This window comes from Simochromis diagramma, unplaced genomic scaffold, assembly GCF_900408965.1.
Source record: "Simochromis diagramma unplaced genomic scaffold, fSimDia1.1 OVJJ01000682.1, whole genome shotgun sequence".
NCBI lineage: Eukaryota > Metazoa > Chordata > Actinopteri > Cichliformes > Cichlidae > Simochromis > Simochromis diagramma.
In genome coordinates, this window is record NW_024387359.1 from 321,859 (window position 1) to 339,177 (window position 17,319).

General features: G+C 39.4%; 1 protein-coding gene across 5 annotated transcripts in view; it reads right to left on the bottom strand.

Moving 5' to 3' along the window:
• arhgef28a (Rho guanine nucleotide exchange factor (GEF) 28a) overlaps positions 1–11,686 on the bottom strand; it is a 57,190-nt gene extending 45,504 nt beyond the window's left edge. For 3 of the 5 annotated variants that reach the window (XM_040007250.1, XM_040007251.1, XM_040007248.1), the window contains exons 1-4: positions 11,428–11,686; positions 8,984–9,038; positions 1,704–1,848; positions 1,256–1,615 (exon numbers count right to left, since the gene is read on the bottom strand). In XM_040007250.1, coding sequence (XP_039863184.1) covers positions 1,256–1,615; positions 1,704–1,848; positions 8,984–9,016 — 538 coding nt within the window. In that variant the 5' untranslated portion in view covers positions 9,017–9,038; positions 11,428–11,686. The remainder of the gene's footprint in view (positions 1–1,255; positions 1,616–1,703; positions 1,849–8,983; positions 9,039–11,427) is intronic. The other 2 variants (XM_040007252.1, XM_040007249.1) reach the window with 2 other exon arrangements.
• Between the last annotated feature and the right edge of the window lie 5,633 nt (positions 11,687–17,319).

A 17,319-nucleotide genomic window follows, 5' to 3' on the forward strand; every position in this document is an offset into this window, starting at 1 on the left:
CAGCATAGATTTTACTTTTTTTTTTTTAAAAATCTATGCACAAGTTTACATTTATTTTGGATTTTCTCTAAAGCACAAAGGCACAACAGTATTTGGTTAAATTTCCCGATAACAATTGCACATTGACCAGACACTTTAACTAGCTTGTAGCATAATTTTGGATGGATATTTGACCACTCTTCTTAGCAGTATTGGTAAAAGCCTTTCTGATGTGTATTTGGGATTGTGTATCACTCTCCTGTTGTAACATTCAGTTGGTATCAGTACCACAGCAGCAAAACAGCCCCAAAGCATGATGCTGCCACCACTGTGCTTAACAGTTAGTGTAGTCTTCTTGGGTTTGAAAACCTTACCTTTACCTTACCTGCCTCCAAACAAACTCTTGTCAATGTGACAAAAGAGCTCAATCTTTCTGTCTTATGCCCATAAAACTTTTCTCCAGAAGGGATTTGACTTGTCCATGTGGGCAGCTGCAAATTTTAGTTGATTTCCTTTATCAGTGCCCTCTCATTTGTTGATGACGCAAAACACGTTCCACTGAGAACAGCGACTGGTATTCCTGCAGTTTACAGGTCATGTCAGGCTTGAGTTGGTGGTTCCTGGGTTGTTCTTGAACATTCTAACCAAGTTCCTCTCATCTGAGGCTGACAGGTTGGGTTTTCTTCCAGACCTTGGCAAGTGCCAACATATCCAAAAAACTTGTGATTGCTTACAGTTGTTTGATCTAATGATCTTGCAATCTCTGATTATTTAGAAATGGCTTCAAGAGACCTCAACTTGTGTAAATCTACCGTTATTACTTGGACATTCCCATTTTTCAGAGTATTGGTCAATCTAATGAGTGCTGTCAAACAATTTGTTTTATTGCTGGCAAAAAAAAACAGTTAATCATGATTGAATCATGATTGAATCGTGATTATTAACGAGATGTTAATAGGCCTTCACCTTGTCACATTAAAAGACATAAAAGAATCTTCAGCACCACGTAAAAGTTTAAAGTCAAAGCATGTATATATTTGAGCCTGTGTGGATGAAAGCTTCAAAATAAATTCAAAGTTGTGTACCCACAATTGTACTTTTTAAAGTCATTAAAGATGTGTGGTGTACAATTATTCTACCATGGAAAAAGAACATGAAGCAAAAATAATACGAAAACACATTTGGGCTTTAGAGATAGAAACCTGAGATGCAAGTGGTTAACTGAAGTCTCCAGAAACTAACCTCCGACTTAAAGTTGGACGTTTCATTTCATTACCTTCTTTAGGTTGGCCATCTGTTTTCCACTGCTGAGGGTAATCCATGTTAGCCAAAGCATGTGTGATCTTCTCATCCAGCAGCCGAAGATCAGCTGAACTTTTATTGATCTCCTGCTCAAGGTGAGCTAACTGTTCAACAAAGAGCTCATCATCCTCTCCCTGTGCGCAACAAGGAAACTTCTTCAAGATCTCTAAGAAGCTCTGGGGGTCAAGCTGGTCTCTGTTTTCACTTAGGTATTCTGCTACTTCCTGGGCATCATCCCTGACGTACTTAAAGGACGCTTCCCCCTCACAAGGTTTGACTTTGTTCTCAATGTGAAAGTAGGATGTGACAGAAACAACTTCCTCAAGGTTGTGGCCTGTGGAATATAGAGAAAATCATTTAAAAAAATCAAAGCAGGAAGTGATGACAACGTGAGAGCCAAAGTGGTTGACTAAAGGACATACCTGGAACTGTGAAGCAGAGACTCAAGCCATCATTGGCTCTTTTTGCTGTAATCACGTGTGCAAGTCTAGAGCCTTGTACAACAATGTAGAAATCTGCATGTTCAGAAACTCTGGTTTGCAGCCTTACATGAGCCTCCACTTGTCCCTGGTTTGAGAAACAGAAAGTCAGGCAATATTATCACCCTTGAGCATGATTTCTAGTAGAACTGAAGAATATTCTATCACTTTGGCTAGAAATCACCAACTTATGCGATTGAGTCCAATGATGATGTTTCAAAGATGTGTACCAAGTTTGCAAGAACTTGCAATCAGTTGCCATTCAGAGCAACTTTTGTGCATCAAGACAGTGATAAAACAGTAATAAGACAGAGCCACTCTGCTGTCAGTGTGCAAGAGAATGTGATAACAAAGCAATTAACTCTGATACATCGATGATAATCATGAACTTATTGCGAATCTACTGCCATCAACATGCACAGAATTTCTCACTAAACATTAATTTGCATTAACTACTTACATTCAGAGTCCAGCCAGAACCTCATGTATTTGAAATATATATTCAGAAATTCCTTCACAAAATTAGAGACAAAATGGCACAGATGCTCAGCAACCTTGATTGTATAGTCAGTTGGCAACCGGTTGAATCAAGCCCACATATGCAAAGAAACTTGTCCCAGGTGACTTGTGCTCATCTTGACAATCCATCTGCATTTTTAAATCAGACAGCAATTATCTGCAAATCTTTACCAATCTGTCACAGTGTGGTTGTAGTCAGTCCAAGTCAGACTGTGACTGTTTGGAGACAAGTTGCCTCCCACCATGCTACCTGTGGCTTATCATTCAACTTCTTGGTGACCAAATGATCACTGCAACTACTTACAATCTGTCAATTCAATTCAATTTTATTTATATAGCGCCAAATCACAACAACAGTCGCCTCAAGGCGCTTCATATTGTAAGGCAGACCCTACAATAATACCACCAAACACAAAAAAAGTTTATGCAATTATTGGGAAACCACCAGTTGTTCCTAGGATGCAAAATGTAAAAACAGGCCATCCTATTTTAAATCTAGTGTGACCGAGCCACTAAGTGTGACCTATACTGTAAGAAACCCGAACTTAAAAAGGCAAAAAATGGGCGATTTAGTTTCACAACTTTTACTGCACTCCTTGTACTTAACCCTCCTGTTGTGTTTTCCCAGGAAGAAAACAGGGGCTCTTAAGTTCTCACAATCTATCCTATGAAGAGATTCTACTTTTTAACCCACTCTAGCCTTTTTTCCTGCATTATCCGACTATACCACTGTCATAACTTTACCATCTTTTAAGGATATCAGCAGGAAACATGACGGCACTGACTTATTCTGTTTGTACACAAACACCAGCAAAAACCACCAAGGTTTTCTTGCATTCCAGCTCATACATTGCAAAGAAAACACAATGACATCGAAGCAGGAATATGCTGGAAGGACAACTGTTCTCTGTAAACACTGTCCTCGTGCCAGTATAGATAGCTCAACACTGGAATTCATCTACTTGGTATTGTGTTCGTCCATAAGAGAGTCGGCAAACAGTTTGTCCGGACTCTGACGTTCCAGATACATTGTGTGCAATACTCTTATCTAAAACATGTCACTTTCTAATGCATTTGCAGTGCCTGCAGTGATTTCACTTTCAAGGAATTTTTTTCTCAGGACAACTTATGTCTTCAAACATGTTTTGACCTATATTATACATGCGAGTATGGGTCAATCTTTCCCATGGAAACAAAAACAAAACAAAACAAAAAGTCTATAATCATTTCAACTGCACTTAAAATCTGGTTCCAGTCAAATTTCTAACCTTTACCCCTGTTCTTTGGAAACCCATGGGGGTTTCAAGAGTTGCTATCTTCCTGTTGTTTGCGAGGCTGCTATTTGAAAGTGATAAACAGGTCTGACTCAAGCTGCAGTTTCTCCGTTTTCAGCGGTTAGCTGCAGTACCACTTAGTGCACACTTATCTCTGATTGTTTTTCCGCATAACAGAAGATAAGATTTCATCCTGCTGCTTGTGTAGCCTTCGTTATTTCCTGTAAGTCTAACTCCACATGAAGAGTCATTCATAAAGAATTTATTTAGATATTAATGCTATGTGCAGTTTTCTGTATTTTTTTATACTGTATTCCTTTGTAAATGTCTATAAAAGACACATCACACAATATTGTTTGATTGCATTTTGAATCCTGCACAGAGGATATAGTTTCCACTCAATTGTCTCAACATTGTCCCATAGCCTCAGACAATATTACTTTAAGAGGGGCAAAATTTGATCAGACAAATCTGTACCTCCTGAGCCTTGGAGATTAGAACAGAGGTTGGCTGGGGTTGTGATATGACAACACACCGATGTGATCTATGGCCTTTTTTCCAGAGCACCGTCATGACACAACCTGATCCAGTAACAATGAAATATTCAACACCTTGTGGTTTTTTACTTCATGCCTTCCACGTGGCAAGTTTGAAGGTCGGGGAGTATATTTAGTTATGAATACAAGGTTTTTCATATATGCCTGCTATGAATCCACAAGGTGCTTTTGCTGTTGTGTGACATAACAACTGGGCTGCTTTGTTTTTAATGTTTATTTTTATTAAAACACTAAATCCAATGATACACCAGAGAGATGGTCTTATAACCTCCGCATGTTATTGTCCATTCAGTGTGGGGGGTGGGAGGAAAAACAACATCAAATCTGCTGCCCGGTCTCCAGGAAACCTGTAGTTGTCAGCTCTACAGCTCTTTGCCATGATCTCCTGAGTGTATCACACGGGTGACGTCAGGGGAGTAAGATCAGTGCCACCGCAACAACAAAAACAGCTCCAATAACAGTTAGCTCCCCTCAGTGCAAAGACCTATTGATGTCAGCTCTCAAGCATAGTTATTTCAGTTTAATAACCAACACAAATAACATTTGGTATCATTAAGAAAAACTGCACTGTGCAATGGAGTCTGCTATAATCATAGAGTCACTATAAACCCTCATAGCCTATTTAATTTGATCAAAGAACAACAGAGGCCACCGTTCCACTTACTTCCACATGCTCTAAGATGATATGCTCATGAACGTTCACACACAAAGGCATTACATTAAGCAAAACAATTGTCCAACCACAAGTATGTGACAGTACGTCACACACTACCATAGCGACACTATGGGCTGTTCACATCTGAACTAACATAAACTCCAGAGTCTTGAGAGTGACAACCAGCTAGTGCTGAAGGCCTTTTCTCATGCTCAGCTGAGACACATACCTCTGATTTAATCTGCTGTGCAAATGGGATACTAATAACTAGTCTACATGTCAAAAGGGGCTGGTGCAGTGCCACAACCATTCATCTCAAAGAAAAGTCCTGTCAGTAGACTAGCTGTTACATAATATTCTCAAGAAGTACTGAAATGAATAATTACGACATCTGAGAAAGCAGCTGTAATAGGAGAGCGTGTCTATTTGGTGAAGTAATGTTGTTTTATCCTTTATGGACAACTTTCTTGTTCCGCATCAATAAATATTTGGAAACGTGAGTCTTTCTGTTGGTTTGACATGTGAAAAGCAAACACAATCATCACAGCACTTAAAGGGGAAAAAACCCCATAAACCATTACACACACACATACCTGCTAGTTTAAAGGAAACCACCATTACACTACACAAACCACACTCGCAATCTAACAAACATTGTAATAAGGAGACACGCAATCTATCTTCATTTGTCAAAATGTGGCAGTACTGCGCTGAGATAAAAGCTGCTGTTAAGGAAAAAAAAGAGCCTTGCAAGCAGATGTGTACTGGTTTAAGTAGAGCCCAACAATGCATTCACCAGCCACTTTACTTAGTACACCTTCCTATTAAGTTGGACCCCTTTTGCCTTCAGAAAAGCTTTAATTCTTAATGTTGTAGGTTAAACTAGCGGTCCCCAACCTTTTTTGGGCCACGGACCGTTTTTTTGTCCGACAATATTTTCACAGACCGCCCTTTAAGGTGCCGCGAATGAAAACAACAAAATAAAATCAGTACCCGTACCAAAAAAAGGAGGATGTATTCATAACACACGGGAAAAGACCCAGGGAACGATAAAAACGATTTTAAAAAAGTAACGATAAAAACTGAAAAAAACCCTGAAAACCATAAGTTTAACAACCGAGCCTTAACTCTCGTGGCCCGGGGGTTGGGGGCCGCTGGGTTACAACCAAACAACCAGTCTGATCACCTGCCTCCCCAGTTCTGATGCTCAAACCGAGCAGGTCATCTTAACCATGTTTACATGTCCTGAGTTGCTTTTTGGATTAATGAGCAGTTGACCAAGTGTACCTAGCGTACTGTAGCCCCAGTGACCTAATCCCTAAATTAGGGATTGTGAGTCTGAGTCCCAAGCAGAGTGGCGCAGTGGAAGTGTGCTGGGCCCATAACCCAAAGGTTGATGGCTCAAAACCATCCTCTGCTCGAAAAATATTTAACCACAATTTTGTTGTACAATGCCAAAAAGCTATTCTATTCTAATAAAGTGTATGTGTGAGTATATGCTGATATTAACAACTGATACTGGCCTATAACAGATGTATCGTCCTGCCAGGTATGTTGACATGTGCCAATACAAAAGCGTTTTCACAGAAAATAATCCAGATTACAAAAATGGAGCCAATTTTAAAGAATTGTTTTTCAACAAAATGTACCATAATTGTATCAGGATCAACCTGGGTTATTCTTATTATCATCTGTCAATATTAGCTATTTGCCAATCAATTGGTATCTGCATTTATAATAGCCAGTAAATTCAAGTTTAAAATACAAAGGGAACCAGGTGAAAACACCCTTCAGCTATGTTATGAATGTTAACACTGCATAGTTTGTCCAGCAGAGGCACTTTGCAACTTCCTTGTTGGAACCACATATGTTTGGAAGACCACAAACATAACAACCACGTGATCCAAGCAGAGTCAGACACAGCATACATGTGTAAATAAATAACTGCACATAACAAATGTTAGGGAAATTTATTTATGTTTCATTTCTGAAAGCCAAAAACTATTGGCCGGCATATTGAATATTGTGTCAGCGTCTGTCTTAAAAACCCTGCTCAGCTCTAACCTTGGCAACAAAAATCCAGGATTGGTCAAGCACTTGGACATAACATCTTAAGATAAACATTAACGCTGTTATGCTAACTTGCTCACAACAGCACTGCTAACATCCTGATGTTAAGCAGTTGTTATGGTTACCCTATTTACCACCTTATTTGGCAATCCACAGATTTAGATCAACTAAAATGACCTGGAAAATATAAAATAATGTACAAAAAATGTTAAAATTACTATTTACCCCTCCAGAACACAAATATGTCAAGCAGATTTCTATATAATAGCAGTAACAGCAGAATTTTGGGATTTTTTTTAAAATCTGCTGTCTAGTTTATCACATTTAAGCCTCATTAATAGTTTCAGATCCTTAAGCATGAACGAATGTGGTGGCAAACCAAGAAAGAAGCAAGCTGCTGGTGTTGCTACAACTGGAAATGTAGTTAGTTCAGCCTCTGTTGTGGTAAAATTGCACTTTCCATTTCACCAACATGGCCACACATTCTTCTTTCAGGGGCATAAGTTTGATTCAATCATGCACCTGGACAAACAAAATGACTTTCGCATGAACCTGAAGCTAAACTACAGCTCAATAAAATCTCCTTCCACACAGGAACTCCCAACGCTTTTTCCATCCAACTCATGGCAGCCACTTCTCCATTGATCTCGTCCATCAGTATTTGCTATGGGCATGGCACTGTGTTGCGTGCGTGGAGGTGCGCCATAAAACTTTACTAGGCATGCTACAATAGGAGTCTTTATATCACAGCAGTGTGCCACAGCTTGTCTACACAAAGCCCAGCATTGAAATCTGGATCTCATTCAGTCCTGAGAGTTGCTCCTGTTCAGCTGTGTCCTCTGAGGGTGGAGACACCACTTCCTCTTAGTATGTGTAAGTTCTAGCGCCCATAATGATTCACATGTCTGGGCCTCGAGACCGGCCCTCCATCAGATTCTGTGAGCGAATGGAGGCAACGATTTCGAAGCGACCCCCACCCCCATCACCATCCCTCTCTCAAACTGGTGACACAGCAAAACAAGCAGACACTCCGCTTACCAGAAATCTGGCAACGCTTCAGTGACTGGCCCACCCAGGCTTCCACATTTACAGGAGAATAGGCAGAGAGAGAGTGAAAGAGGCAACGAGGAAAAGAGAGAAAGAGATGGCGAAACAAAACTAAAACGTCCAAAAGTTAAAACAAAAAAAGTTGAAAAGACAACAATTTGACAATTTTAGAAAAGAAAATCCACTTTTTTTTTTTTTTAACTTGTGTAATCAGTAGTTTTTAAAGAGCCAAGAATACTCTGTTATTCTTAGTCCCATGTTCACTATGGGAGCCATGCTTTCAGAAGCCCTTGTCATGTGGTGGGCGGCTGTGTAGAGCCTGGCTTCCCCAGGGACTGAAACCCTGCTGGGTTGGGTTTCACCTGCGACACAAGGCTCACTAGTCAACCAGTGCACACAGAGAGAGTCAGGACTGAGAGAGGAGGAGGATAGCTGGAGGGAAACACTTCTGCTGAGGTAAAAAAAAAAAATCATGCCTGAAACATAAGGCTTTGGGGTCAGTATCAGCCTGGCAAAGACCTCAATCTGGGCCACTTGATGGCTTTGGAGTATATGAAAGAGGGCATAGATTTTGTACTTTCAACTGTGTTTTCTTAAGTTTCACAGCTTTTCTTACTGATAAAGATACCCCCCCCCACACACCCACACACACACACACCCCACCCCACATTGCCATTGTTGTTCATATTACACCAGACTAATTAATAGATAAACTTGAACAGAAAATCTTCTGTTTTTAATTTTTACTATCGCCTGTAGAAATTTCTGTTTTTACAATGGGTCCACAGAAAAATAAATGAAACTTTTTCTGTATATTAATGAAGACTTTCAGTTTTGCAGTTGCAAGAGAGTTTGGGCAATGACCAATGACAATTTCTTTGATTTACTACAGCAACTTTTCCATATAGAATAGAATTCAGAATAAGCATGTAAAAAATAGACACCTGCTGTTCAAATTGCACTTCTTGTTCTTCTATGAATTGGAATTAAATGTGTCTTTGACAGAAATGGAAACTGTGGACCATCATGCAGAATAAGTTTGACAACCCTGCATTATGCAAACACCTCAGACACACACAAGCTAAGGAGGTAGTCACTTACATATAAAGGCAGCTCCCTCTGGTTCACGTCCATTTTCTCTCCATCCACCAAAGACCTGGAGACAAAACAGAGGTGTTACTATGACATCGGGTTAATAACAGCACCGCCTAATGTAACCTATAGCCATGCTACAACTGAAGCATTGAATGTTGCACCAAATTTATTGCACTTATGTTATTGTTTGGCGTGAAACTTTAACCTCCAAGATCTGACCCTCCTCTTAGCCCCACTGTCTCCCAAAGTCAGGACCAAGAGATCGCTTGCTATTTTTTTGTGCCACGTTTCAAAACATTTCCTGAGGTGAGTAAGATGAAGACTCTTATAGGGCTTAGTTCGCTGCCTGCATGAATGGAAAAACAATAGCCTTCAGACAGGATACAGCAGTGGTAGAAAGGGTAACTGTATCATCAGCACACACCTGATCCACTGTGACTTCAGTCTCAGCTGTGAATAGTGCATGACTTCAAAGCTGCACAGCAGGTCTGCAGGCTGCGCTTTGTCTAGACACTCATCTGCATCAGCTGGGGCACATCCAGCAGGCCTTGTGGCTCTGCAGACTTTTTGCATGTCCCAAACAGGCAAAAATTCCATTAAATGAGCCGAATGTTAATGTAATCCTAACCCATAAATGGCTCCCTTGCATGAATAAACTGTAGCCATGATTTTATTTTAGGAAAATTTTCATTTAATTGTAGAAAGTAAGCCACGTGAATGTCCTGGCTAAAATATCGAGGATTTTTTTTATGGTAACCATAATGAAAAAACAGCTATAGTTTTGGGTAGATTAAGTACTTCCTGCTTTTAAAAGATGAACCTTTTTAAAAAAAATCTACCAGTATGCAAGTTTTCACACTTTTGAAGAAATTATGGTTAAAATTGTGTTGTTGGTTTTTTTTAACCAACCAAAATCAGGAATCATGCTTTCATGTTTATTAATTTATTAACTGAATACTCTTCTCGGCTTTGATTTCAATACACATATTTTAATGATTGTTGAATATTTTTTGATTATGCCACTTCTTCCATATAAAAGTACGTAAAGGAAAGGTGGGCAGGTCAATTCATTTACAGTGGTGGAAATGATTATTTTAATTTCTAGCTAAATTTTTAAGAATAGAGCAGGATCTAATTCTGATGGTAGTTTAAATTTAATGGAGAAAGACAGGATATCAAAAAGAAAAAAAGACTACATAGAAATTATAAATCGATTTGCACATCAATGGGTGAAATAAGTTTTTTTACTTATATCCATAGGATTACACTACTGTGATGTACAACTAATGATGGTTAATCTATCCTATTACAGATTTTTTTTAAATGCCCACAAATGCGATTGTTCTGCTCATCTTCCCTTTATAGAAAGTTCAAAACAAGATTCACGTCCAAACACAGAAGGAAGACCTCACCTGAGCTTCACGAGCTCAAAAACAACTTTTGAATAGACTGCAGGTGAAAACAAAGATTGGATGACCAGGAAACCAAAGTAAGGCACACCACCATCTACGGATTAACTTTAAACCCAACGTTTATTGTCTATTTTTTTCTAATACTATGCAAAGCATTAGTGTCATTCATTGTCCTCAGTCTGACTATTCAGTATGAAGGAGAAACCTGATATGAGTCGTGGCCAGGCACGCCAGAACAGAGCGTGAGAAAACAGAAAAAAGATTACACATAACCGCACGCTGTCAAAAAGCATTTGGAAAGCATTTTGACATACATAGATGGGAGTATGTAAACCCTGTCTTCATCAGCCCTTTTTCAGATGACGCACGGTTAAACTATTTAATTTCCGTTCACATGGCAAGCTGCAAAAACAGGCTGTCGAAAGCATTTTTATGCACACAGTGAATGACAACTGCATAACTCCACACTTTTCAACATGACGTATTTAAACTTAATAAAAGAGTTCACAAATTCATGAATGATGTATGGCGACTTATGAGTGTCTCCGTAAATTAGAGTTATCGGACTCAGAATGTAAGGTATTACTTAGAGGAAAGCAACCTCGCTTTCACACTAATGCATGGAGCAGCCACACAAAGAAGTGAAAACGGGGGACCGCACACATTGTGAGCACTCCTATGAACAATAAATGATCTCCACTGCTACTGTCAGTAGGAAGCGAAACCCCTGCACTTAACAGTCAAATACAGTCAGTAAACGAATCATTTATCTCTCTCCGGGATCACAACAGCGGGTTTGAATAGACAACATAGACAGGGGAAAACGCGCGTTTTGCCTTTTACCTGTGAACGCACCAGCATTTCACTCCATCCACGCCTCACGTGAACAATTAACAAGTAAAAAATATATATATACAAAAATTAAAAAGTACATGAAAACAGTTTCGCTGTCTGCACACTGCTCCTTCCTTTAAGCTTTAATGAAAATCTGCGTGAAACGGAACTTTTCCGAGTGAGGATGAATCAGCTTCCCATTACCTGCTGCGCTTTCCTCCCTCCCTCCGCTTTCTCGCTCCGGGAGTCTATTTGGAAAGTGTTTGAGCCGCTCGCTTCTGCTCCGCGTAGTAGTTGTAACTAATAAACATACTTTATTAATGCACCTTTTATTCCGAATGAGTTGTTTCTTTCCGCTTCTTTCAGGTTTCCATGTTTTTGCTCCGAGAGAGAGCAGGTTAGGAGTCTGCAGGTGTCGCCAATGTTTTTCCTTTTCCTTTGCTGCCTGTCCTTTTTTTTTTTTTTTTTTTTGGTCCACCCCTTCAAGGACCGGGCAGCATGAGTGAAACCTCTCCGGGAGGCAGGGCCAAACGTGGCGACATGTGCTTAATTCCGTCTCTATAAATGTAACGTCCCCAGCATAGGGAACTCATAATGACATTTAATGCTTCATTTGACATTTCCTTTAACTGAGCTCCTGTGTTTAGTGTTTATCGTTTTAATTTTCTCCAATCAGAGATCAGCCTGAGTGATGTCACTGTGATCGAGTACAAAGAAACCACAGCAGCAGCGGTGAAAAGACTATAAGTACAAAGTCAATTCAATTCACTTCAGTTCAGTTACATTTTCTCACACAATAGTCGCCTCAAGGGACTTTATATTGTAAGGTAAAGACCCTACAGTAATACAAAGCCCCAACCATCAGATGAGCTTGTTCAAGCAAGCACTTGGCAACAGTGAGAAGGAAAAACTCCCTTTTAATTGGAAGAAACCTCATCCAGAATTAGGCTCAGGGAAGGACAGCCATCTGCTGCTACCTGCTGGGGGTAAGGGGAGGGAGACAGGTAGAGATTAATAATAACTGGAAAGAATGCAAAGTGATTAAAGCACATTTTTATTCTACTACACTTCTTCCACACTTTAATTATTATTAACCTTAGAAAAAAATTGCTCCACTTTATCAGCCCCAATGTTAAAATGCACCTTACACATTAATACAACATCAACATGCCACATCACTATTCTTTGAACTTCTTCTTGAGTTGGATAGTTGTAGAGTGTACGTCCTTGGTAGGGATAATGGATCTTTTAAATACCAGGCAGGCTGTTACAGTAAAGTCCAGAAATTTACTGACAACTGTTTTGGATACATTAACTACATTTTTTTGTTGTACTTTTACTTTGTATTTGTAATACAGTCTCTCACTGAGTATTTTAGCACTTTGGTGTGTGGCTACTTTTGGCATTAGCTAACATGGTAATAAATATAGTATAAATACACACACGATAAGTGTGTTTCACAGAATTCTAATGTATTATTAATATTATAAGCTAGACTGGGTGTATGAATGGTCATGACCTTACACTGATAAATTCCATGTTGTTGCCAATAGCCAACTTCAGACAACATGGCCAATATCAGCTGAAACAAATCTTATATACTGATGTATCCTCATCAATCAAGGCTAGCTTTCAGTTCAATTCAGTTTAATTTCATTTATGTAGTGCCAAATCACAACCACAAACCCCATTTATATTGTAAGGTAAAGATCCTACAATAGTAGAGAGGAAACTTCAGCAATCAGATGACCTCCTATAAGTAAGCACTTGGCAACAATGGGAAGGAAAACCTCCTTTCCACTGTTGCCAAGGAAGAAACCAGGAAGAAAACTCGAGCAAAACTAGGCTCAATGCAAAGTGATGTATAAACATACTGACAGTGAAAAAAGGTGAATAAAGAAGAAATACTCAGTGCATCGTGGGAAACCCAAGTAGGCTAGATCTATTGCAGCATTACTAAGGGAGGGTTTAGGGTCACCTGATCCGGCCCTAACTATATGCTTTATCAAAAAGGAAAGTTTTATGCCAAATCTTAAAAGTAGAGATGTGCCTGTCTCCCAAATCCAAACTGGGAGCTGGTTCCACAGAAGAGGGGCCTGAAAGCTGAAGGCTCTGCCTCCCATTCTTCTTTTAAATACTCTAAAACCACAAGTAAGCTCACAGGCTGAGTGCTCTACAGAGGTGATGTGCTACTTTGAGGTCTTTACAATAACACGAGGCCTGATTATTCAAGACTTTTTACATCGGCAGGTGCATGAGGGAAAAGTAAAAATGAAAGGGCCTTTCTGGACTTTGAGATGATTCTTCTTCTTTTTAGTATTTTAGCATGAACTATTGACTCAATAAATGTGGCTGTACAGCTGTTTTATGTAGTGACATCAGGTGTATCAAGCATAACTCACATTTAATATGTAAGCTGATTGGTGATTTTTGCACAATCTACTTTAGGAGTTATTTTCTTTTTTATGAAAATGAACTCAAGTGGAGTTAATTGCACACTGATAGCAGAAGGACAGAGCTGTCTCAAAATAGTGCTTAATTTGTGTGGGACTCTATACTTACTTTTTAACTGGCTCGGGGGGAAAAAAGACCTCTTTCATTTTCAGCTGGATTCTCATCTTAGTTGCACACAGAGGAGGGCAATTTATACTGACATTTTACATTAATAAGAAACACAAAAAGAAGACAACTTTCCCACAATTCCTGCTCCCTGGTCACTCATAAACCCTGTTCCCCCACTAACTAATAATGAGCAGCAGATGAACTAAAACGATGGTCCAGCTTTCACACAGTTGGCAATATCAGTTAATTTCACCCTGTCCACCAAAAAGTGCTGTCTTGCTTAATTGGGTGATCAAAGGATTATAGAAAGTTTGAAAGAAGAACAAAGCCTCCCTCAAGTTCAAGCTCCGATTTCAGAATTCATTAGACTATGGTGCCATCTGCTGGTGTAACCAAGAAGTGACTAAAATAAACAACACTTGTGCAGGAGGCTTTTCCATACCACATTCCACTTGCATCCTCTGTAATGTCATACACTAAATTCCAAAGTAGTTAAGGTGCAGTAATCTGCTGTATTTTCTGCATGCAATTCCCGTTTCCTGTAGATGGCGAGAGCGGTACACAAAAAGACACACTGAGGTTCACTGAGTCACATTTAACAAGGCACAGCTTCCTCAGTGCAACTGACCTGGAAGGTTGTTTTTTTTCCATCAAGACCCCCTGGTGTTGTTGGAGCAGCTTCATGGACATCCCAGGACCCTTGACCTCCTCATTAAAAGCTTGAAAAAACAAAACCAACAGAACAAAAAGGCCTCGGGAGAAGCATCGCCATCACTTTTTTACTTCAAAACAACAGGAAACAAAGGCGCTAATATTTGAGATACAAAAGCACTTTCCTAAAACAATTAAAACAACAAAACAAGAAGAGTTTCTGTCCCAGCGCAGCTGCCATCACACTGTTTCAATGAAGCCTTTTTTTCCCCAGCCGAAAAGACATTTCAGTTACAGTCCAATAAAAACAGATTTTGAATCATAACTTCAATCTCCAAATCCTCCTCTGATTTCTTAAATATGTAAAGCATTTCAAAAAGTCATCCGGGGGTTTCAAAGGCAATAATTCAAATAACTGTATTTGTTTTCTCTCACAGAATTTGTAACGTCTGTGTCTTTGCAGTTTAACACGGTGATAGATTACCAAGTTTAACTCAAACACTGCATAATCATGAGTGAGGAATTAGCCATCTACCAGCAGTAAACATTGCTCACAGAAGCATTAGAGGAAAGCTGCTGGCATGGATACCAGGCAGTTAGTCTGATTTTTTTTAAAGAAATTATACAGTAAAAACACTATTAAACCTTCTATTTAGGACTGCAGGGATAAATACTGCAGGGACTTAAATACTGTTTATCCTCCAAAGCCTAATCACACCATTAAGAAATCTCTACTTTGCAAAACAAACAGAGAAAGTCAAAGAACACAAACGCTTTCAGAACATCGACAGCAAGCAGGGAAGCAAGATATGGGAATACACAGATTGTGAAACAAACAACATAACACGAGAAAGGGGGGACGGGGGACGGGGGGGGGGGGGGGGGGGGAAGGATCATTCCACATTTATTTCTGAATAAAAGGATTTCACTGAGGAAATAGTTGTCGCGGCCTTTAAATCGGATTATTGTGTTGTAAGGTTGACCTTGCCATGAAAATAACCAGGATTGGCAGGACGTTTGAATTCCCTGTCATTAGTGTGGCAAACTGTTTAAAAGGAATAAGTAAACAAGCTCAAATTCTTCAGCTTTTGTAGCTTTTCTCACATAAGCCCCTACTTAATTATATAATTTGAATATTGTTTAGAACACGCGTCCACACAAGGTGGGATTCATTTCTCTCAGACTTTAGCTTGAACCAAAGACATATGCAAACTAAGCATTTTATTAGGTGCACCTTGCTAGTACTGGGTTGGACCCCCTTCTGCCTTTAGAACTGATTTAATTTTCATGGCATAGAGTCAAAAAAAGTGCTGGAACCATTCCTCAGAGAATTTGGTCCATATTAACATGACATCAGCACACATGTTGCTGCAGATTTGTGGGCTGCACATCCACGACACCAATCTTCCATTTCAACACATCCCAAAGGTGCTGTACTGTGTGCTGAGAGGTGCTGACTGTGGAAGCCGTCTGAGTACAGTGAACTCAGTGGTGTATTCAAGGAGCAAATTTGAGATGATCTGAGTTTTGGGATTTTGCGTGTTATTCTGATGGCAGCAGGCATCAGCAGATGGGTTACACTGTCTTTAAAAATGGGCTGAGATGTTCAGCAACAATACTCAGGTAGGCTGTGGTGTTTAAATGATGCTCAAGTGTGCCAAGAAAATATCCCCCGACACCATTACTCCATCACCATCAGCAGCCTGAACCATTGCTCCAAGGCAGGATGAATGGGATCCATACTCTTTTATGCCAAATTCTGACCCTACCCTCCAAAATTCACAGATGACATCGAGACTCATCAGATGAGGCAGCACTTTTTCAATTTTCTGTTGTCCAATTTTGATGAGCCTGTGCAAATTGTTGTCATGGTATTGGGGGATTTGACCCAGTGGTTCAGAGTTTTTGGACTTTCTAGTGTTTATTTGAATATTCTGTTCTGATTCCTGGTTTGTTTGATGTTTATATTTCAGGTATTCATGTATGTTTCATGTATTCTTGGTGTACTTGCTCTAGTTTGCACCTCCTAGTGACTTTAAAGTGTAAAGTAGCTGTCTCCGCTTCCCTTAACTGCCCTTCTGCACATATACAGTGAGTGCCCCCCATTGTCCTGTGTCAGACCATGTGTTTCTGTTCCTGTCTCTCTTGCCCCTAGTGGTTTTCAGCATGAGTGTGTTTCCTAGTGGTTATACTGTAGTTTTCAGTTTCCCCTTTTTGGATTTATGTTTCACTTTTTGGATTATGGCCACTTTGCTCTTTTGTGAACAGAAAAGGGGCTCACTTTTTGTTTTATTCTAGCTACATACATTTGTTCTAACAAGTGGTTGTTTGAGTGGCTGTTGTCTACAGCTTAGAGCAATCTGGCCATTCTCCTCTGACCTCTAGGATCAAGATGGCATTTCTGCCCAGAAACCTGCTGCACACTGGATATTTTGTTTGAGTGAACAGGATAGACGGTGAATATATTTGAAGCATTAGATAAATAAACCTTTTTTTCCCCAGACTTCACTAAATGATTTTGTGAACTTGGAAAACCAAATAAAACAAAAATATAGAGGAAATATCCTCACTTTTAATATATGATAGTTTGTTAAATAAACTCAAACATTCAACATAAATTCAAACATTAAAAACGAAAATAAGAAAATTCACTCTGTAAACTAACTAAAACTAAACTGAGGTAAATAAATAAATTTTTAAATGAAATAAAAATAAAAAATAAATAGAAGATACAAAACTATGGTAACTTGCTTCAAACTGTAACAGACCGTCAATTAAATGGCCTACCATTAAATAACAGCTTTGGTATTTTGTTTGTGTGATGTAGTTTCCGGTCGGAACTTACTAGGGGGAGTTTAAAAGATGATGCACCGACGTTTAAAA